General features: G+C 41.0%; 1 protein-coding gene across 6 annotated transcripts in view; it reads left to right on the forward strand.

Moving 5' to 3' along the window:
* The window catches only part of erc1b (ELKS/RAB6-interacting/CAST family member 1b), a 339,387-nt gene that overhangs the window by 78,456 nt on the left and 238,499 nt on the right, over positions 1-22,432 (forward strand). For all 6 annotated transcript variants that reach the window (XM_062995237.1, XM_062995245.1, XM_062995260.1 and 3 more), the window contains 3 exons: positions 2,643-2,810; positions 17,601-17,738; positions 21,092-21,232. In XM_062995237.1, the coding sequence (XP_062851307.1) occupies positions 2,643-2,810; positions 17,601-17,738; positions 21,092-21,232 (447 nt within the window). The remainder of the gene's footprint in view (positions 1-2,642; positions 2,811-17,600; positions 17,739-21,091; positions 21,233-22,432) is intronic.

The raw sequence follows: 22,432 nt of genomic DNA on the forward strand, positions 1-22,432 counted from the left end.
AAGCTGCACACAGACTACTTTTCATTGTGTCAAAGTGTCATTTTGTCAGTGTTGTCCCATGAAAAGATATACTTAAATATCTGCAGAAATGTGAGGGGTGTACTCACTTTTGTGATACACTGTATCTTCCACACTCAAAACGTGGGACTATGTATTGTATATGTATGTATTCTATGTATTCAAGTATATCTGCAAAATATTTTAAACCTCTCTATAGCTGGTCACACAGCTTAATGTGCGAGTGCTGCATAGCAACATGGGTAATGAGGAACTGTTATCATTGCCGAGATTCGAACTCGGACCACCACTGATGCACCACTAAAAATTTGACTTTGTGTACAGGGACACGGTAATGCTGGAACAGAAAAGGGCCTCCTACAACAATAATGAAAGCATAACATTCATGTCATGTAATGACTTTTATACCTGTTAGTAATGGGTGTGGCTGAAACAACTGAACTGGTCATTAGGAGCTAACATGCCCTGCAAACCATCCATGTGTTGAGGCTTCAGGCCTGCATCGAGCCTGCTTCACTGTAAATAAAAGTACTATATGTAAAAAGTGTCTCAATGGAATGAACTACAAACACGGTATACAGTATATTATACACTTGTACGTTTTTAGTATCCTGTGTAGGACTTGCAGCAGTAAGCTGTTTATTTTCATGCTAACCCTCACACCTCTATCATCTAACACACACATTATTGTACCAGTGATAATGCAGCAACATGCTGTTTTTACACGTGCTCACATGCACAATAACCCCATATAACGAGGTGATGAAACTCACAGAACATACCCACTGCATTTAGGAAAACACAGGAGGTGTTGGTTTAGTTTCGTACCACTAGGGAGTGCCGTTGTATTAACTTTCAACTGAGTGATGACTTCTGGATACAATAATTGTTCACTTGTTTGACATTCAGCAAATCCATTTAAAGTAAATAAGTCGGGGTTTTTAAAAAAAATAAATCAAGCAAAATTATTCTGCATCTACTTATTCATTTCACCTGAGCATCTCATTTTAGAAGTGCCAACATATAGCAGTGTTTTTAAATGTAACATTGATGAGGATATAATAATAACACTTATTATTATTATTGTATTATTTTTTCTTGTTATAATTACTTTTTCTATTCTTTATATTATTATTATTAGTATTATTATTATTGCTGTAATTTTTATTTTAATTATCAAAGTTATTATTATAGTTATCATTAATATGATTACATATATTATTATTTTTATTGCTTTCATTATTTTATTGTATTTAGCTATAATTATTGCCATTATTATTATTGCTATTATTAAATTTTCTATTACTTTTATTATTATTATTAGCTATGATCGTTTCTGTAATAATAATAATAATTATTATTATTGCTATGGTCAAAAAAGCTCATTGGAATCTGTGACCAGGTCCTGATTTGCTCTCTATTTTCCATTTAATCAAAAATGTGATTAGGTAGGTACAGTAGGTTTAGGATTGAGGCTTTGTGCAGTTTCTTCACAACCACCCTTACTAAACCATGTCTTCAGGGATGTTACCTTTGTGCACAAGGGCACAGTCATGTTAAAACAGAAAAGGCTGTTCTTTAAACTCCTACGTCAAAGCAATACATTTATTTTCTAGAATTAAATACATCCTGTGGAAATGGGTGTGGCTGAAACACCAAAACCAGTGGTCTACCTACATGTTCCATGTGGCCAACAGCAGGTGGTAACTCTAAGATAGCTTAGGTTTATCCTACTCTTTCGTTTATTCCACCATTAGATTTGTTAGTATGTATTTATTGCTAAACCCAAAACAAAATGTACCATTTTTTGGGGGGATAGAATTAGATTAGGTAAAAACAGTATCTGTAATTTGCATAGGTTTGTGTTTATTAGGTTGATGTGTTGATAGGCACATTTTTTTGATTGCACAGTTAACACATGGTAAAATATAAAATACATTTACATTTTCGGCATTTAGAAGACGCTTTTATCCAAAGTGACTTACAGTACTGTGACAGTATACAATCTGAGCAATTAAGGCTTAAGGGCCTTGCTCAAGGGCCCAACAGTGGCAACCTGGCAGTGGTGGGGCTTGAACCGGCAACCTTCTGGTTTTTTGTCCAGTACCTTAACCACTAGGCTACAGGTGTGCATTCATATTTTTTCATAATTTATTTATAGTTTATTAAGGCAACAAAAACATTTAAAAGTAACAATATATTTAAAATCACAAAAGGTTTTCCTGTTCAGTATTTTTGTGCTTCATTCTTACATACCATACTCAAACCTGAAAAAGTTTAACCAAAAATATGCTTATCTGTATATTTCATCTGCAAGGATTAATGGACAAACACTTTATTCTGATCAGGATTGCAGTGGGTCTAGGGTCCATCCCAGGGCATTACATACTTGCCTGCTTACTACTGCACTCACACTTAAGGTCAGTTCACAGTAGCCAAGTCACATTCTGCATAAGGAGTCTATGCAGACACGGGAAGAAGATGCCAAATTCCTCAGTGGACAGTGACCACAAGCAAGGTTTAATTCCAGGACCCTGAAGCTGACACAGTAACACACTGCTGCCTCAATGTCTATTCATGTGGTTTAATACCGTTGTGTGGGTGTGTGTGTGTGTGTATCTTAGGTGGATGCTCTGCGTCTGCGTCTGGAGGAGAAGGAGGCAACGCTGAATAAGAAGAGTAAGCAAATCCAGGAGATGTCTGAAGAGAAGGGCACGCTCAATGGAGAAATCCATGACCTCAAAGACATGCTGGACGTCAAGGAGCGCAAAGTCACTGTGCTGCAGAAAAAGGTAGAACTAACTATTCACACACGCTATGTACTTTGCTTTTTTCCTCTGGCCTGAAGATGGCAGTGTTAAACCACTGATTTTCCTGTTAGGACCCTTGGTATAGAATTATAAAAGTACGGTATAGCCATCCATTTCAATTTACGATGCCTAAAAGTAGGGCCCGATTTGTGTTTTTGATGGCAAAGGGCTTTCCATTTCTCAGAAATGACACTGGACCGACTCTGTTTCATAACCTAATCCCAAAACGGCGTGTTTTACCACTGTGTACTTTTGTTCTAACTTTAGTAAATGGGTTAGCTTTGTTGTTCAGGCAGTATATCTTAAGTGACAGATTAAAGACTTGCAAATAAGAGCAGTAAAGCCAACGATCAGATCTAATATTACTTTTTCATTTTCACTAACCGCTCCGCTCTGTTCAGAACCGTGGTGGGTTTGGCGCTGCTCTGGAACACTGGGGTGAAAGGGGGTTATACACCCCTGGCCAATCCATCACAGGGCTTTTATACACGCTCACATTGAGTCAGTGTAGAGTACCCGCTTGACCTTGTTCGTTAGAGGTGGGTGGCGGAAAGCTACACAGAGACAACATGCCAAACTCCTCACATGCAGGGATTTGAGGCAGGGCACAAACCCAGATTTAAGCGATTTCGGTGCTGTGCCTTACTTGCACTACCAGTTCCACCCTACTTCTAAGTCTTTATGATGGCCACCAGACTGTAGTATGATAAAAGTGAAGTATTTGTGGTGTCAGTGATTGGTGTTACATGAGAAGGCCTGACTTGCCGTTGACATTCCAATTCATCCCAAAATTATTTACTGTGATAAAGGTCAGGGCTCTGTAGGTCAGTCCACTATAGTTTGTCTGCACCAAAATATGCCAAACCGGCGGCACAGTGGCTTGGTGGGTAGCACTGTCACCTCACAGCAAGACGGTCCTGGGTTTGATCCTCAGCTGGAGCGGTCTGGGTCTTTTTAGTGTGTTCCTCCACGAGCTCCGGTTTCCTCCCACAGTCCAAAGACATGCAGTTTAGGTGAACTGGAGATACAAAATTGTCCATGACTGTGTTTGACATTATAAACTTGTAAACTGATCATTCTGTATAACCAGTAACTACTTGTCCTGTCATGAATGTAACCAAAGTGCGTAAAACACAACGTTAAAATCTTAATAAACAAATAAGTATGCCAAACCATGACTCGGAGGAATAGGAAAGGGCCATCCCTAGACTACTTCACTAAAGATATACCATGTAATTGCTTGTTAGCAATGGGTGTGGTGCATTCTCTGGTTTTGTTTAGTTGTCGCACCTTAAAAAGACATTTCATTCCATATTTTTTAACATTTTGATCAGGAAACACTTGATCTAGAGATCCGATCCTCCCATCACTGGTTTTAAAGCTTCTGGAGTGCTCAGCACAACCGAGCAGCTGTGATGGTTTTACTGTCCTCAACACACAGCTTTTCAAATGCATCCAGCCTTCCAGTCTGATCAGCCTCATCAGTTCTCCCTCCAGCAGGGACCAGACGGACTGGACAAACCCCACCACGAAATCACCATCACGGGGGGAGCAGAGACCAGTCGTCTGTCTTCTCTAATGAAGATTCCAGACTCTATCTCTCTCCCTCTCTTACACACACAATAAATCTCTCTCTCACTTCTTTCCTTCGGTTCCTCGCTCCTTCCTTTTCCCTCCTCATGTCCTTTTGTCTTTCCTTTTTTCCTAGTCAGAGTCGAAAAGCACTTCAGAGTCGCTGTATGCACGGTGAATACACTTTCTTTTAAAACGGAGCCCCAGCTCTTCAGCTGCACAAAGAGAAACATTAAGTTTCCATTTTAGTCGTATAGCCGGGGTATCGCCTCAGAGTCGCTCCTGATGGCCATAACACATTGAGACAGTGTGCTGGAGGTATGCACATTCTCCTGCAGGAAAGCTCCACGCTAAACACATCGCATCGCACCGCTCACATGAAGCATGATACAACCGTACAGGGACCGGCTTCTATTTACAGAGATGTTCTCATAAAAATGCTCCCATAAAGATCCTCACTCTGTCTTCAAATAAACTCCACTCATTTCAAAACTATTTTTACGGTTATGGGAAGTTATTGACACTTGAGTAGAGTTTTATTTGAGTGTTACAAGGCTTTCTGACTTATAGGAATGTTACCCTGTTTTCACCTCTATTAGGTGGGGTAGCTTTCCACCTGGGTGTTGTGGAGCAGCTGGCAAATGCACACAAGGGGTCTGTCTGAAAACCTAGTAAGCTCTCTACATAGACGCATTTTATGTCATCATACTGTATGTGCACTTCTGAGAAGAAGGCTGTCTAAATTCTTAGAAGACTTAAAAGGCTGCCTACTGAGGTGCCTTAATTCTGAGTGATAATCAGACTGAATAACGAGGGAGCATCCAATGTGGTGGAGTTCTTTTCTAATGTAAATAAATTCATATTGATTTTTTATATGTGTAAAGGTGTACACATGGAATTTATTTGCTAATTCAGGCTTGTGAGTGACAATTTAACTGTTTTCGGGATGTGGAGGGAGACGTTAGCTGGCATGCTAGCTCCAGTGGATTAAGGCAGCACAACCCATGTGAGTGTTGTGGAGCAGCTGGCAGAATCGCTACCACAGCGACTGGGTTCTTGAGGTCCTGGTTGCGGCATGCTTGGCTGCCCTAAATTACCCCTTGGTGTGAACCCTCGACCGAGCAAATGTGTGACTGCCTTGCTCTTATTGTTTACGCATAGTGTCAAATCCATGCCGACCAGAATTTGGCTAGCACATGCTTCCTCTGAACCGCTGCCTCTCCCTAAACAAGTATATTAAAGCACTTCCTGTGCGGTTCTGCCCTGCCTAAGTAGGACTGATGGCTAAATAGACAGGTGTAATGTGAGTTACAAGCCAGGTTCTTTAGGCACTTTTGATCTGAAGTAAAATATACACACACAACCACACTATGGCCAAAAGTATGTGGACACCTGGTCATGAGCTTGGTGGATATCTCTTGGTGGATATCTCTTTCAAATCCATTAATGTTAATTAGCTCCCCCCTCTTGTGGCTACAGCTATATAATCTCCACTCCACTGACAAGGCTTTCAACAAGATTTTGGAGTGTGTCTGTGGGAATTTCTAATACATTTGGATACATACTGTACTCTATCTCTGCATTAATTAATTAAGTTATTTTTACTCACTTTATTCTGATCAGGATTTTTTGATTGATTGATTTACTTTATTGATCCCGAAGGGAAATTGCGGTGTAGCAGCAGCAATTACAATTATTACAAACATCAAACAAACATCATACAACGACATTACAATGGGGTAGGATAGAATAAGAATTAAGATATAAAATCTACAAAATATATAAAAAAGAAAATAGAATATAATAATTTAAAACATAAGAAATAAGAAACTGGGTTGCAGTGATTTAAGTGCTACACAAAAACAATTTGGCCCTGCTTTAGCTCTAAAAGAAGCTAATCTGTAACCGTGAACCTGCTGTCAGGGCAACATATGGTTTTTTTTCAGGGGCAACCGGAGCTATCAGCCTCATTATCACACAGTGAGAACATGCCAAACTTTGACTGTGACCTAAAATGAGGATTAAACCCAAGTCCCCAGAGCTCATATCACAGTGTGGCACCATTTCTATCATTTTTACAATCATGCCACTTTGCTCTCTGTGTATGTACATTTAGTGCTACTTAATCTGTTGCCTATATTGTCGGTGCTGCACTATCTGACACGTGTATGGTCGCCGACCGCTTTTTAACACCTGCAGTACTGGCTTCCTGGACAGACACATCATGCCTACGGGGTTCCTCCACCTTTGCTTGTGTCAGGGTGTAGTCCAGTCCTGGACATCGCATACCGCAGCACCAGTGTAGTTTTGCTTTGATCATCAAGAAAGACAGAAATGTTATCTTTGCATTCCGAGTCCAGGGTCAGTTTTGCTTGGGCTGTTCATTTTTTTTAAGTTTATCTTTTGTTCATCCGTCACGTTCTGCGAACTGCTTCCAACTTTCTTTTTCATTGGTGGATGTGAGCGAGTTCATTCTGAACCGTGTCCAACCTCGCCGATTTAATTCGAGACATCTTTGCTTCGGATTCTTTGTTTATAATGCAATTTAAACTGTACTACTTTTTTACAATCGGAAAATCAGTTGAATTTGATTGAATCAATAGTTGATAAGGTGGCACAGAAAGACCGGACCTAGAGCCAGACTAAACATTGAGAAGAGGGATACCGTTCGATATATTTGGATGATCATTCCTCATTCAGTTTATTAGAGGACACTGAGTAAAAAGATCACATATCTAACATGGAGTTCAGCAGGTCTCACTCAAGTATGTAAACTTAAGAGGGGTGCCTGATGCTAACCAGGCTTCCTTTGGCATCTATGCTAAATGTTTAATCAGTGTAGTCTCAACAAATGCGCTAACAGTGTTTGAGCGGGGATTTCTGCACTGAGTTCCAGTTTAATTAAGTGTATCTGAGTGTGTTTGTTCAGGGATTAAAACATATGGAACTAAAAACAGGGGGTTTCACGCACCTGCAGTCTAATACAGCCGAGTGGAGCAATGTTAGCTTAGCGGATACAGTATACTACAGGGTTTTTCAAGCTCCCAGGTCCAAATTTTTCTCAGTGCTAATGGCCTGGCCGTGTGCCTGACAGACGCAATTGATCATGTTGCACCTCAATGCCACTGCACCGGCGACTTCTGCTGTTTGGTACAGGTGCTGGCACGACCGGTAGAGGTAACCTTTAGGGAATCATGTGGTCCTCCATATGTGGGACAGCTGTGTATAAAAAGTCACTGATGGCTGCTTTACCTGTTTCAGAGGAAGTGGGAAGTGGAGCAAGCTAGGGCTGGGCGATTTTCACGATTAATTCGGTTAATTCGCATGAACGTTTTCACCCGATGTTAGAAATGTGACAATCGCGATTGTTTACATACTTTATATTTTAATTCAAATACCAACATGTCACGAAGCAGAAACTGACCAGACGCTCGCGGAATATAAATCAGGGAAAGTTTAATATTAAAAGGGCAAAAACAGAGTCCAAAACCAGAGGATAAACTAAAACAATAAATGGAAGACAACAAGGATTATACACGGTAACGGTTAGATTCAGAACTAAGGAGCGCAAACACAATCGGCAAAACGAGACACAAACAGAGTTCAAATAAGTCACTGAATCAAACACCACTGAACGTAATCAAAACTCCGTAGCCAATGAGCGCAATCAGGATTGGCTGACCGGGACATGTGATAGTCACGTGAGAGTCCGTGGGAGCATGGGAATTGTAGTCCATATTGTTAGAAGCGGAACTTGCCCCCTCCATCCACCCCCCAGAGTCACAAGAGGACAAAATCAAAGCTGAGCTGAGTGATCACTTGATGCCCCCCCAGTGTAGATACTGATACAGACTCGCTCAGTGGTGGAAACAGCACAGTACAGGCTCGTGTTCCTTTTAAGAGACATGTAAAGAACTTTTTGTAGTTCTTTTCCTAATGTGAGGAGGTTTTGCTGCACATTATTTAAAATAAGTTGTTTGTGAGCTATTCTTATAAAGGATATAGATAATTCAGATTTCTGTTTTGTTTTAATTATTGTGATATCGTTACTGTTATAAAGTTTAAGTCCCTTAAAAGGATAATTTTAGGTGGTGGTGTTCTTCTGCACTCCTGCAGTCTTTTAACCTCCTGAGACCCGAGCTTTGATTTTTTTCAATGCATTTTTTCTATTCCTTTTGTTTTTAACCTTATTAGTTGGGCGGCACGGTGGCTCAGTGGGTAGCACTGTCGCACACTGTCACAGCAAGAAGGTCCTGGGTTCGATCCCCAGATGGGGCAGTCCGGGTCCTTTCTCTGTGGAGTTTGCATGTTGTCGTGTGGGTTTCCCCCGGGTGCTCTGGTTTCCTCCCACAGTCCAAAGACATGCAAGTGAGGTGAATTGGAGACACTGAATTGTCCATGACTGGTTACATTCATGACAGAAACGGTAGTTACTCATTACACAAGATTCAGGTTATATCAAACACAAAGTGTAAAACATAATGTTAAAATCTTAATAAAGAAACAAACAAACTTTATTAGTTTTCTAGTACTTTTGCTACCACTAGATGGCAGACAAAAGTGTCCACTAATGGGGACAATCGGTCTAAGTTTAGCAGGTCAAGGAATAAGGCATAACAAAGCCAAAATGTAATGTCCTCATATGTGACCGCAGGGTCTCAAGAGGTTAAATTACAATGCAAAAAAAAGAAATTTGAGTCTAATTTCGATTGCATTATACAAGAACAAAAAAATCTAAATCGTAATCAAGAATCGGTTATAATTTTAAAATAATCGAGATTATTTATTTATTTATTTTTTTTTTTTTTTTGCAAAATCGCCCAGCCCTAGTGCAAGCAGCTGGGAAATCGTAATAGGGAAATGGAAATGACTAAAAAGTTGAATGAAAAGTTGAATGGGGACAAATAAAAAAAAAGTTTGACCTTGTTTATAGGAATTCCCACTTCTAAAGCTTCAGTTCAGGTGTTTCAACCACACCCATTACTAACAGGTGTATAAAATGAATAGGAACGTCTTCTACGAGCCTGACCTCACAAATACAGTTTTGCACACAACCACTCACACTTCAAACGTCTGTGGAAATTCATCCCAGAAGAGTGCAGGCTGTTATTGATGCAAGGAGGGTACGAAATCATATTAACATCCACAAATTTGAAATAGGTTGTCCAAGCTCATGGTCAGGTGTCACAGAACATGTAAACATTTTGAGGCTGCATTTTCTTTTAATAGGATAGATTAAAGATCTTGGAGTGTGTTTTTCTCAGTGTAAGTGCAGAGTGGCGCATGAATGCTAATAAGAACCTTGATAATTTAATAATAACTCCCACATTAAGTATGAAGCTTTTTCTCAGAGAGGAAGGAATTTTTATTTTATTTTTTATTTTGCTGAGCAGTGTGTTTACCAACTTTTATAATTAATTAAAGTTTTGAGTCTTATGAAGAAAACACTTGCAGTGTAGCATCCTGTTGCATGGTCTGATTTACTTTAGCATGTCACACTCAACCAAGATGTGTGCTTGTGAGTAGCACTGTTGCTTCACAGCAAGGTCCCAGATTCCCAGTTGGGAGTGTTCTGGGTCCTTTCTGTTTGGAGTGTGCATGTTCTCCCCCGTGTCTGAGTGGGTGTCCTTCAGGAGCTTTGGTTTTCTCCCACAGTTTAAAGACATGCAAGTTAGATGAACTGGAGATACAATAATTGTCCATGACTGTGTTTGACACTGAACTTGAACTGATGAATCATGTGTAACCTGTAACTACCTGTCTGTCATGAAGGTAACCAAGTGTAAAACATGACGTCATGACTTCTTAATTCTTAATAAACAAACAAACGTTTACAGGGATTTATTATTTATTCTTTATACATAACAGAATAACTATCTACAGTTTTTTTCTAATTGAACTGGAGTGATGGAACATCAAATATATTTCCTAAATGGATACAGTCTCGTTGGCTGGCTGGGCTTATACTCAGACATAATTGGCTTTGCCTAGTGGTGGGGAATCGATTGTTGCTCTGCCCAAGATGTTCCTGCCTTGCATTTCCCACCAAGACCCTGACCAGGATAAAGCTGATGATGAGAAATAAAGGAAAATGTCCTAAATAGGTGTTTCGCAGACAGTGGTGGACGTATCTGTATGCTAATATACACTGATCAGCCATAACATAAAAACCACCTCCTTGTTTCTACACTTACTGTCCATTTTATCAGCTCCACTTACCATGTATAAGCACTTTGTAGTTATTCAATTACTGACCGTTTCTCTACATACTTTTAGCCTGCTTTCACCCTGTTCTTCAATGGTCAGGACCCCCACAGGACCACCACAGAGTAGGTATTATTTAGGTGGTGGGTCATTCTCAGCACTGCAGTTACAATGACATGGTGGTGGTGTGTTAGTGTGTGTTGTGCTGGTATGAGTGCATCAGACACAGCAGCGCTGCTGGAGTTTTTAAATACCATCTCATCTCCACTCACTTGTCCACTGTATTAGACACTCCTACCTACTTGGTCCACCTTGTAGATGTAAAGTCAGAGACAATGGCTCATCTATTGCTGCTGTTTGAGTTGGTCATCTTCTAGACCTTTATCAGTGGTCAAAAAACGCTGCCCACAGGGTGCTGTTGGCTGGATATTTCTGGTTGGTGGACTATTCTCAGTGACAGTGAGGTGTTTAAAAACTCCATCAGCATTGCTGTTTCTGATCCACTCATACCAGCACAACACACACTAACACACCACCACCATGTCAGTGTCACTGCAGTGCTGAGAATCATCCACCACCTAAATAATACCTGCTCTGTAGTGGTCCTGGAAGAGTTCTGACCATTGAAGAACAGCATGAAAGGGGGCTAACAAAGTATGCAGAGAAACAGATGGACTACAGTCAGTAATTGTACAGTAGAACTACAAAGTGCTCCTATATGGTAAGTGGAGCTGATAAAATGAACAGTGAGTGTAGAAACAAGGAGGTGGTTTTAATGTTATGGCTGATCAGTGTATAATCCAGAGACTAGTTTATGCTTAAGAATTTGTGTGATTTTGCATAAAGATTCAAGCGGGTGGGGCGATATGGTTCTTTGGAATTTTTGTAGGGCGTGAGAGGTAATCAGGGGGGAGAAAAATGCCCCCCCCTTATTATATGGGGTTGGAGATATGGACCTGGAAGTTTGACTCTATGCTATATCAGACCAGTCGGGCCAAGCCGGGGGTCTACTACCTGTGGCAAAAATTTTGTCTGTACGACTTATTATTTGGTCTGTCCATTTCATTTTATCAGAGACAAAGATGAAGAAAGATCATAAAAAATAGTTCTCCAGCACATTGTCAGCAAGAGATATAGTGGCTTATAATAGCCTGACTTTGAAGTAAGTTAATTGCAATTACTAACACAACTTCACAGATCAAATTATTATGTTAATTAAGGTCATTTACCAGCATATATTAGTGATAAAAGAGCTCAGATAATTAGCACTTTGATATGTGAAATTTGAACAAAGTTTCAAAGAGGACAAACATTTAGTTTCAAAGTTTAAAAGACTTTAAAGGAAACAGCCTGAAAGTAATTATCAACAACTTTATCAACAGAAACAGTGGTCACGAGTTAAAATTTATTGACGGAGACAGACAGAGTAAACAGAGTACATCCACAAAAATACCCAAATAAATAAATCAGCACCTCTATCACTAAGTCCTAACAAACATCTGTATGGCATGAACCTCACAAAGCTGGTACTCATGACAGGGCAACCATTCAAAAACCAGTCATATTGAAGGAAGCCCTTAACCTTTCATCTGCTCCCATATTTAGGGGTTGCTTTTTCCCCATCCTGACCATAGCCCTCCTTATTTTTATCTGGACTTGTGGCCAGCTCTGAAAGCGCACCTCAGCCATTGCAACCCCACCACCCCATACTCATCTCCCACTGGCTGATAGCACTGCTGACACTTGAAACCTGAATAACAGCAGTAGTATTTGTATAATAATAATAATAACATTAATTGTTGTTATTATTATCATTATTTGTAGTTTTAATAATAATAATAATAATAACAAAGAAATAATAATTATAATGCAATAATAATAACAATATTGTTGTTATTATTAGCATTTTTATTGGTAGTATTAATAATAAGTATGATACTATGATTCTAAAATAATAATAATAACTTTGTTATTTATTATAATTTCTTTTCATTTTTTACAACCACTTATCCTGGTGAGGGCCGTGGTGGGTCTGGTTTTCCCAGAACCACTGGGCACAAGGCCAGAATACTTGGACAGTGTGCCAGTCCATTACAGTGCTTTGGACATAGCTGTCAAACCACCCACCCAACCCCGCATAACCAATCGTGTCTGTGTAGGCGCCTGGCAAACCGAGGGCTCAGTAAAACGTTCACAAAAGTCATGGAGTCTGAATACTTTCGGAACCCTGCCTTTCTGTACATGTTTAAATGTATTGTGAAGAAAATGTAGCACAAAAACAGTTTCTCTCGTTTCTCCTCCATACCTTGTTTGGTTTTCACATGGCACACAGTTCTGATGCAACCCACTGTAAACAGTGTGTGTGTATGTGTGTGTGTGTTAGCAGAGCACATGTCATGCTGACAAGCTGCAGATCACTAAGTGAAACAAAACACTGGTTAATAATTCACACCCCCCTCTTTCCTCTTTTTCCCTATCTCAGTTTTCCCTTCTCACTCTCCCGCTCATTCTTTCCTTTTCCTTTTTGAACACACACACACACACACACACACACACACACACACACACACACACACACACACACACACACACACACACACACACACACACACACACACATACACACATATATATACAAATACATACAAATCCCTTGAAGTGTCCTTGTGTTTGAATAGCTGTCACTGAAAGTGGATCTTACATCTTTTATCCACTTGTACACCCACAGAGGACTGGATGAAGTGGGCCCAGGTTCTGGATTGGGTGTGTGTGCACAACCCTATGCCAGGTTTCTTACTTTGCCTCTGGCTCTGTTAGCTTCCTCTCTATCCCTCAGCCTGAGCTGATTGTACTCATCATTTTGGCTAATCACTCTCTGTAATACCTCACTTCTCCTCTTACGGTATGGCGGATGACGGCATACTCCTGCCATTAGCTCAATTCAAGCTTTAGCTGGTTCGACCTAAAATGCAAATCCGCTTATCGTGTGACTCTCCGTGCACGGTACTGACTGAATGAAATATTTATGAGCGTGTTGTATTTGTTGGCCAGCTGTAGCGGGTGAATGGAGATGCTGAAGTGAATTAGGATGGTAGGGTAAAGAGGAGCTGGACTTAATCAGATCTTCAGAGCGACCGCAAGCACCATCAAAGAGGGAATAATTTCCCTGAATGGGAAGTGCAGGAACTGATTGAACCTGTGTGTGTGTGTGTGTGTGTGTGTTTAGAGAGCGGAGAGCTTCAGTCAGCTGAGTGCTGTGCTGTGGCAGACATGTGGAGTCGTCAGATATGCTGTCAGTTCTAGAGCTGATTAATGAGGCTCTGGAAATAATTTGCATGCATATCGTCTTGTTCTCTGAGTTTTTCTCTTTCTCTCTCTCTCTCACACACACACACACACACACACACACACACACACACACACACACACACACACACACACACACACACACACTGTTCCTTGTTAGCCGATGTAGTTCTGAGAGCTGTATGACTGCTGTGAAGGACCACTGAACCATAGTATGCACAGTTAAAACAATATGACAAACCATGCTACTTTTTCATTGACTGATTCTTTCAAATAGAATGTGTTCTTTAGATAGTTTAAATAAAGTTTCACTAAAAAACGGATTTATTTTAGCATTTGTAAAAACTCAGGTTGCCACTTTTTTTTGTCTAGTTGTTTTTGAAATGCCGAATGTCATGCAGATTGGAGTAGTTTATAAACTGAAATATTATAGAATAATTCAACACAATACCAAAGCAGGAGGATTTGGCTGAGTTAAACTGTAGTTTTTATAGCTTATTTTAGAGCAGCAATTAAAGCCAACATCTAAACAGAAATGTAAATAATACTTTCAACATATACTGCATTATTTATGAACTATTTGTTTAATAATATAATCGATCAGATTACAAGAATTTGTATAATAATAATTATGACGATGCCGCTCAGGTGGCGCAGCGGTAAAAACACACGCTGTTCACCAGAGCTGAGATCTCGAATACATCGTATCGAATCTCGGCTCTGGGCCACATGAACAACTGGCCTGTTGTTCAGATAGGGGCGGGATTAAGCCGGATGGGGACTCTCTCTCAGACTAGTGCGATTACGACCTCTGCTGGCTGGTTGGTGGCGCCTGCACGGAGATGGGAAAGGAGTGCGGTAGAGGGTGTCTCTCTCTGTACACAGCGCTGTACTGCACTGCACTCGTCAAGTGTAGGTGATAAGATGTTTGATTGCTGTGCACGTGTCGGAGGGGCTGTGGAGCAGCCTCGTCCTCCCCAATCAGGAGCAGGGACCAGCATTAGTGAGAGGATGATTGACGGGCAGAAAGTAGATGCGCTAAAGTGGGAGAAAAAGGAGTAAAAAAATAATGATGATGATGATGGTACAAATAATAATAATAATAAAAATAGTATTGTTGTTAGTATTATTATTCATAGTATTAATAAATAATCATTATAATAATTGTTTAATGACAGCAATAATAATGATAAAAAATAATAACAGTGTGATTATTTTTACTATTATTATTATTCATAGTATTTATAAGTTATAATAATTTTTTTGGTGTAATTTTCTCCCTTTTTCTCCTGATTTTTAGCGCGTCCAATTTTTACCCAATTGCGTTATGCTTCCTCTCTACTGGTGCTGACCCCCACCCGATTGAGGAGAGCGAACTGACACGCCTCCTCTGACGTGCGCAGTAGCCGACTGCATCTTTTCACCCGTTGAGTTCGTATGCGAATCAGCCTTGTGTATGGAGAGACACACCCTGATCAGCATTATTCCTCTACCTCTGTGCAGACGCTATCAACCAGCCAGCAGAGGTCGTAATTGCATCAGTTATGAGGTCCCTATCCAGCTCCCTCCCTGAATGAACAACAGCCAAACGTTGTTCATGTGGCCACCCAGCCCAGCCGGATGGCAGAGCTAAGATTCGATACGATGTATTCGAAATCCCAGCTATGGTGTGCTAGCATGTTAGCCACCTGAGCAGCAATAATTGTTTATTATTATTATTATTATTATTATTATTATTAATAATAATAATAATAATATAATACTTATGTTATTTAGTATGATTTCTTTTCATTTTTACAACCACTTATCCTGGTGAAGGCTGTGGTGGGTCTGGTTTCCCCATAAACACTGGGCACAAGACCAGAAAAGACCTTGGACAGTGCCGCAATCCATCACAGTGCCCACCTGACCCCACATAACCAATCGTCTGTGTAAGCTCCTGTAAAAGTCATTATACTTTGCCATAAGATCAATATAAAGGTTCCTGAATCATCCAGAATAACGCGCGTCTACACGTCCGTAACACTTTTTAGAACTTTCTTTCTAATTTTTTCAACATTCACATTTGACGGATTTTTCTCCATCGTGTACCAGCTAGCTCCCTGCAATGCCATAACCGTGGCAACCATCCATATGTACAGACATTACATCCATATACCGAGAGCTAATTTTTAGATGCACAAATCATGTTTATTGTTTCCTCGTCTCTATGGACCTTTATCACCTCCAGCCTCAAGTCCCAAGGACTAAAAAGGTGTACAGTTAACTGAAAGGTCTTTTATTAATGACTGTTTATTTTTCAAAGTGATCAGGAGAAAATAAATGGTGACTATTTATCAAATCCCTCAGTGCTTAATTGAATGTGAAAGGGGGCCAGGAACAGTCAGTTTATTCACCGAGCTGTCACGCCATGATGAATGAATGGAGTTTGTAAAATGCTCATCTTCTGTGTTATTTATCTTGCCTCATGCAGCCTTCCTCCAGCCACAGGGACAGATAAGGAGAGTTTTATGAGCAATATTAGCTCTGAATTTCACCCTAATGAGGTCATTATTTATTGTGAGTCAAAACATTTTTAAAGCCAGTTCATTTTTTCTGAGCAAAAAAAGGTCAGTGATATGTGATGGTGCTAAATAACGTTATTGGATCAGACCTAGACCTAGTTAACACTTGTGATTTACATACCTGATGTACCAAGCGCCTGTGTGCGCAAACTTAGTTACGTCAGCAAAAATGAGCGTGAGCAAGGTGAGCTCCTGCTAACTGCTCTGTGAACGGTTGTGTTTTGGCAATGAGCAAACTAACCAACATCTTGGTGGAAAAGTTGATAATAAGGGAAAGTTTTTTCTAGGGCTGTTTATATTAAGCCTTTTTGTGTTTTGCTATTTAAATTGGTGTTGCCAATTACATTTGAAGTAAAGGGGGGCAAAATGGGGGGAATGCTTGTATCAGCATTATTTTGATTTCTTGAAACTGCCCCTGTTCTTGCAGTGTTTCGGGCTTTGCGATAGAGCCACTCTGGGAAAGCAGATTGCCCCAGTGGATATGTGAAATCCCCTTTTCCAGAGTGAAACCTCTCGTAAAAGTACTTCATGCATCGGTGGCACCATTGATAGGCTATGGGTTTCATCGTTGCAAAATCGAGCCAGCAGGTTCTTGTAGTATCCTGTCTCTTCTATTTATGAGGGCAGGCTTTTTGCAGATGGCTAGAGCAGTCTGTCATATTGTGACATCCAGTTCTTAGTTCTGCACTGTCCCTGTTCTATCCACATTCTCCATTGTGAGCTGCAGATGTTTTTATGCCTGTCGTTTGTTACTTTCTGCTAGTTTGGCTTTTTACCCTTTTTGTTAGTGGCATTTTAGTCGCAGTATTGTCCTACATTGATTAAATATTTGCTGATGGGTTCTGTCTTCATTTATTTATTTACTTTTTTTTTAACCAGTGGGATATACAGTATATGTTGGATGACGTTATTCCTGAAATGAATAATTTCTGTTTTACAAGCTGTTGTGTTTTAACTCAGACTTTGTTTCATGATTTGGGTTGTTTATGCAATAACAGTGACTCACAAAGGGGGTGATTACTTTTTCACAGCTAAAATAAAATAATAATAAAATAAAGTAATAAAACTCTAAATAGGTGTATTGACCAGACTGCTGAGTTCTGATTGTCTGTATCTCTCTGTGTAGATTGAGAACCTGCTGGAGCAGTTGAAGGATAAGGAGAAGCAGATGAGTAGTTTGAAAGAGCGAGTCAAATCTCTGCAGGCTGACACCTCCAACACTGACACAGCTCTCACTACACTGGAGGAAGCTCTGGCTGAGAAGGTGAGTGGTACACACACACACACACACACACACACACACTGTGTAATTCCGTATTCCAGCCCTCCAGAAAAGAAGGATTACAGTACGGTGCATTTTGAAATCCATTTTTCAGCATTTAGTGGTTGTTTCCATTCCATTCTACTCCCCCAGACATTGCCAGTCATGTCTGTCTAGATGTCCAACCGGCCGATAGCACAGCTGAAATTTGAACCCTGGAGAGCATGAAATCTTGTCTCTTGTTAACTACCCTGTTCAAGCAACACTGCTCGAATGTGTGTTTGTTTTTTTGTGTGTTTACTTTGTGTAACATGCTGGCAGCCGTTTAAGAACTGATTCACATTGGGAGTGCATGGCCTAGTTTGGCTGGCAGATGGGGCACGGAGGTACACTCTCATAAGCGTTAATACGGTCCAGGTGGAAGATCCTCTATATATATCACGACTTCTTTTTGTCATTCAAACTTGTTTTTTTCTGAAGCTGTGATGCCGTAATGCTCGGTTCGGTCCGATGTTCTGCTAACGAGGGGTGTCAGCATTATTTTGATTTCTTGAAACTGCCCCCAGTCTTACAGTGTTTTGGGCCTTGCGATGGAGTCACTCTGGGAGAGCGGATTGCTCCATTGGCTATGTGACATTCCTTTTCTGGAGTGGCACCTCACATAAGAAGTACTTCATGCATGGGTGGCACCATTGGTAGGGTAGGCTATGAGTTTTTTATTCATACAAGGTAGTTCTCTGTCTGTTCTATTTATGAAGGCTGGCTTGTTGCAGATGGCCAAAGCAGCATGTGATATTGTGACATCCAGTTCTTAGTTCTGCGCTGTCCCTGTTCTACCCAAATTCTCCTGAGCTGCAGAAGACTTTGTGTTTTTCATTTGTTACTTTATTTTTGCACATTTTTCCATCACAGAGCAAATACACACACACACACACACACACACACACACACACACTCACATCTAGGACAGATTTTAGTGTCTCCAGTTTACCAGACTGCATGTCTTTGGATTGTGGGAGGAACCTTGAGCTCCCAGAGGAAACTGGTCAATCATGTAAACTCAACACAGAAAGTGCTGACTGGTGACAGAGCTACCCACCGAGCCACCATCAATAAATCCTTTGAATCTAAAAATTTACTAGTTAAGTAAAAGAATCAACTAAATGATTCAGGTTGCTTATGTGTAAGCTTGGCATATTTGACAGATTATGGTAAGAGTTTAGATTATATAACATTTAACCTTATTGTCATTGTGCAGAGTACAAGTACAGAGCCAATGAAATGCAGTAGCATCTGACCAGAAGTGCAAGATAGAGATTTTTTACATATAGTACAATTAAATAATGCAGGAGTGACCAAAATAGGTGTAATTAAGGAGACATATGTACAGAAGTCCAAAACAATGTTTGGGCAGTATAAATTAATGTCCAACAACGTATGCCTGTCATATGTGTAGTTCATAAGAGTAATTCTAAACGAGAACACTAAATCCCTACAACTGGTGAGACACTGAGCCTCACCATGTCCTCACACCGCTATATTATATAAAAAAAAAAAAAACAGATAAAGGCAGATACATTTTCTGTTAGATTTTAGTCAGATTTATCACTGTAATTGACTAGAAATAATGACCAGCATCCCTTATAACGGAGGGCGAAGCTGCTATTAATTGTTGTGATACTGAATTGCCTAAAATGTTTGTTCCGGCCGTTTCAGGGAGGTCAATCCTGGTGGGAAAGGAAGCTTGTGAGTGAGTCCCACGCCTGCCAGCTCTGCCTGATGAATATGAATGAGTTTGAACCCTGGAGGTTATTAACATTGTCTTGTATATCTGCGGTCTGGCTCATAATCTAGCAGTTCGGCTTGTTTTCCTCGACTTACTTCTCTCACTTACTCCAGCTTTCCAAGATCTGGGCCTCTTATTCCTTCTCTTCTCTTCCTCACCTCCCAGAACTGTGCTGCACTGACTCAGGGCCGGAAATTGAATTTGTCATCTATTTGGAGAGAGAGAGAGTGTGTGTGAGCCCCACTAGAGCAACCCTGCTCACAAGCGAGCCTCTGTATAGGGTTATTCATGACACAAATACGTACGTAAGTCATATTTAGGTTGCACACATGTATAAGTTAGGAGTGTTCTTCTCCCAGGCTTACCGTTTAATCATCACGTCTACGTTCTGATGCTCCATTCCAAAATTTAGTATCGGTGTCTGATTGATTGTGCCTTATATTACTGTTGGATCCACATATGCATCTAAGGCAAAAACCCTCTGCTTAATTTCCATGTTTCCTTTTCTGAGTCTTAATGTATAAAAATGAACACATTTGCCACGGGGAACAAAGTTCTGCACACATTAATGCACAATTAATGCAATTAAATGTACTAAACTTCAGTCAGGAGTTTATTAAATGTTGGGCTGATGGTTGTTACTCAGTACACGTTTTGAATGGAAGAGATTGATTGGTTCATAAAATTTTGTTAATCATGTGTGCTGCCAAGCATGCATATCACTTACCTGCAGAAGAGATGGCACCGGAATGCACGGTAGGATAATCCACTTTGTTCTAAAGTCGCACTGTTCTAAAGTTCAAGGGTAACTGCGGGTAATATCCTGGTACTAGATACCACTGAACACACTGTAAGAATTCTAATTGTGTCTTTGTGGGTCAGAGCTGTTTTGACAGCATATAAGAGGTGTGGTCCTAATGTTTTGGCTCAACAGTCTGTAGCATATTGCTGCTTAAATAGTAAATCTATGTAATATATATATGGTCATTAAAGTCTCTGCTGTGATTGAGGAAGGAAGTTCCAGAGTTTGGGGGCTGAGGAACTAAAATACCTGCTGTCAACCAACACAAGTCTAAAGCAGGGAACCACTAAAGGAGCCTGTGCCAGAGGATCCTAGGGTGCAGCTGGGATGGTAAGGGTGAAAGACTTGGTAGGAAGGGGCAAGGCTATGAAGAACTTTAAAAGTAAGCCCTGCCATCATCTCACCGTCCTGTGCAGACTGTGTTATATGCAATGCTCTTTCACAGCGGTTGTATAAGGGTTGCTCAGTGGGGGAAAATACGTTAGCTCACTACCACTGAGAACTGGGGTTCAGATCTTAGCAGTGTGATTGGCCTGTTGGTCATCCACACAGACATGATAGCCATGATGCCAGCCTAGCCAGTGGTAGGTGCGCTCTCAGTGCTGTGCCAAATCAGGTATGCAGACCAGAATGCTCTACTGTGGTGATTCCTGAATATAAATGAATAAAGTGCAGTTGTGCACCCCAAAATCTTTAATGTGTAGTAGTACAAACTTGTTAACTTGAGTTAACTGGTGGGTCGGTCTTGTCTGTCTGTTGTGTGAGCAGGAACGCATTATTGAGCGTCTGAAGGAGCAGAGAGATCGAGACGAGAGGGAGAGGGGTGAAGAACTGGAGACCACCAAGAAAGATCTAAAGGAGCTGAAAGAGAAAGTCAACCTGCTCCAGGGAGATCTTTCTGATCGGGAGGTGAGACACACACGCACACACACTCACACACTGTTATGAGTAATTGCTGTGGACATAAGACTGGCCCTCCACGTTGGACAGTGCTTGAACATTTAGCCACTTCATGCAACTTTTGAGTGGAGCACTGTCCGACTGAACCCTCTAGAAGCTGTTTGGTATGGGTCTGTTTGTACCACGTCTTCCTTGACAGGCTGCTTGTGGGTTTGACACATGGATGAGTGCATTGACTAACTGACAGAGATCTGCAACTGCAAGAAAAAAATGCCAGCATTAGTAAGCAGGGAGAGCTGTTGTCCGTCAATATTGATCTGAGGCCAGCTGTATGGTTTTGCCTAAAATGAGGTATGTACGGTGATGTGCGGTGCCCAGGTGGTGCAGTGAGATATTCCACTAGCACACCAGCGCCGAGATTCTGAACTCCTCTGTTCGAAACTCTGCATTTCCACCGGTTGCCTGGGCGCCATCAAGCGGGCATAATTGGCAGTGCCTGCAGGGAGGGATGACCGAACTATGTGGGTGGGGTCTTCAAATGCGGTGTAAGGACCCTGATTGGCAGATAGAGAGGCGGCTGTGCAGAATGCATGGGTGAACAAGGGTTCCGCTAAAGGCTGCGCGCAGGCCGGAGGAGGCGTGAGCAGCAATATAACCACCTCGACTGCAATCAGGGATCCCCCAGCAGCGGAAGACAAATTGACTACGCTAAATTGGGAGAAAATGCATAAATAAAATAGAAAAAAAAGGTCTGCTGTGTGGCAAAAGACAGGGCGAGATCTTCGAAGCTGTGTAAGGACCTTGGTTAGTAGCCCGAGGCGCCTGTGCAGAAGTGGAGGAACACAGAGATCAGTGTATAGGCAAATAAGAAGAGGTCGGTGGACCTCGCACATGTCAAAGGGAGCGTGTGTCAGGCAAATATACCCCTCTCGGACGTGATTAGAGTCCCCAGCAGCAGGAGGCTAATTGGCCTCACTGTCTGTCTGTCTGTCTGTCTATCTGTCTTTCTGTCTGTCTGACTTTCTGTCTGTCTATCTATCTCTCTGTCTATCTGTCTGTCTGATTTTCTGTCTGTATCTGTCTGTCTGATTTTCTGTCTGTCTATCTCTGTCTGTTTGTCTGACATTGTCTGTCTATCTGACTTTGTCTGTCTATCTGACTTTGTCTGTCTATCTATCTGTCTGTCTGTCTGACTTTGTCTGTCTGTCT

This window comes from Trichomycterus rosablanca, chromosome 1 (assembly GCF_030014385.1).
Source record: "Trichomycterus rosablanca isolate fTriRos1 chromosome 1, fTriRos1.hap1, whole genome shotgun sequence".
Taxonomy (NCBI): Eukaryota; Metazoa; Chordata; class Actinopteri; order Siluriformes; family Trichomycteridae; genus Trichomycterus; species Trichomycterus rosablanca.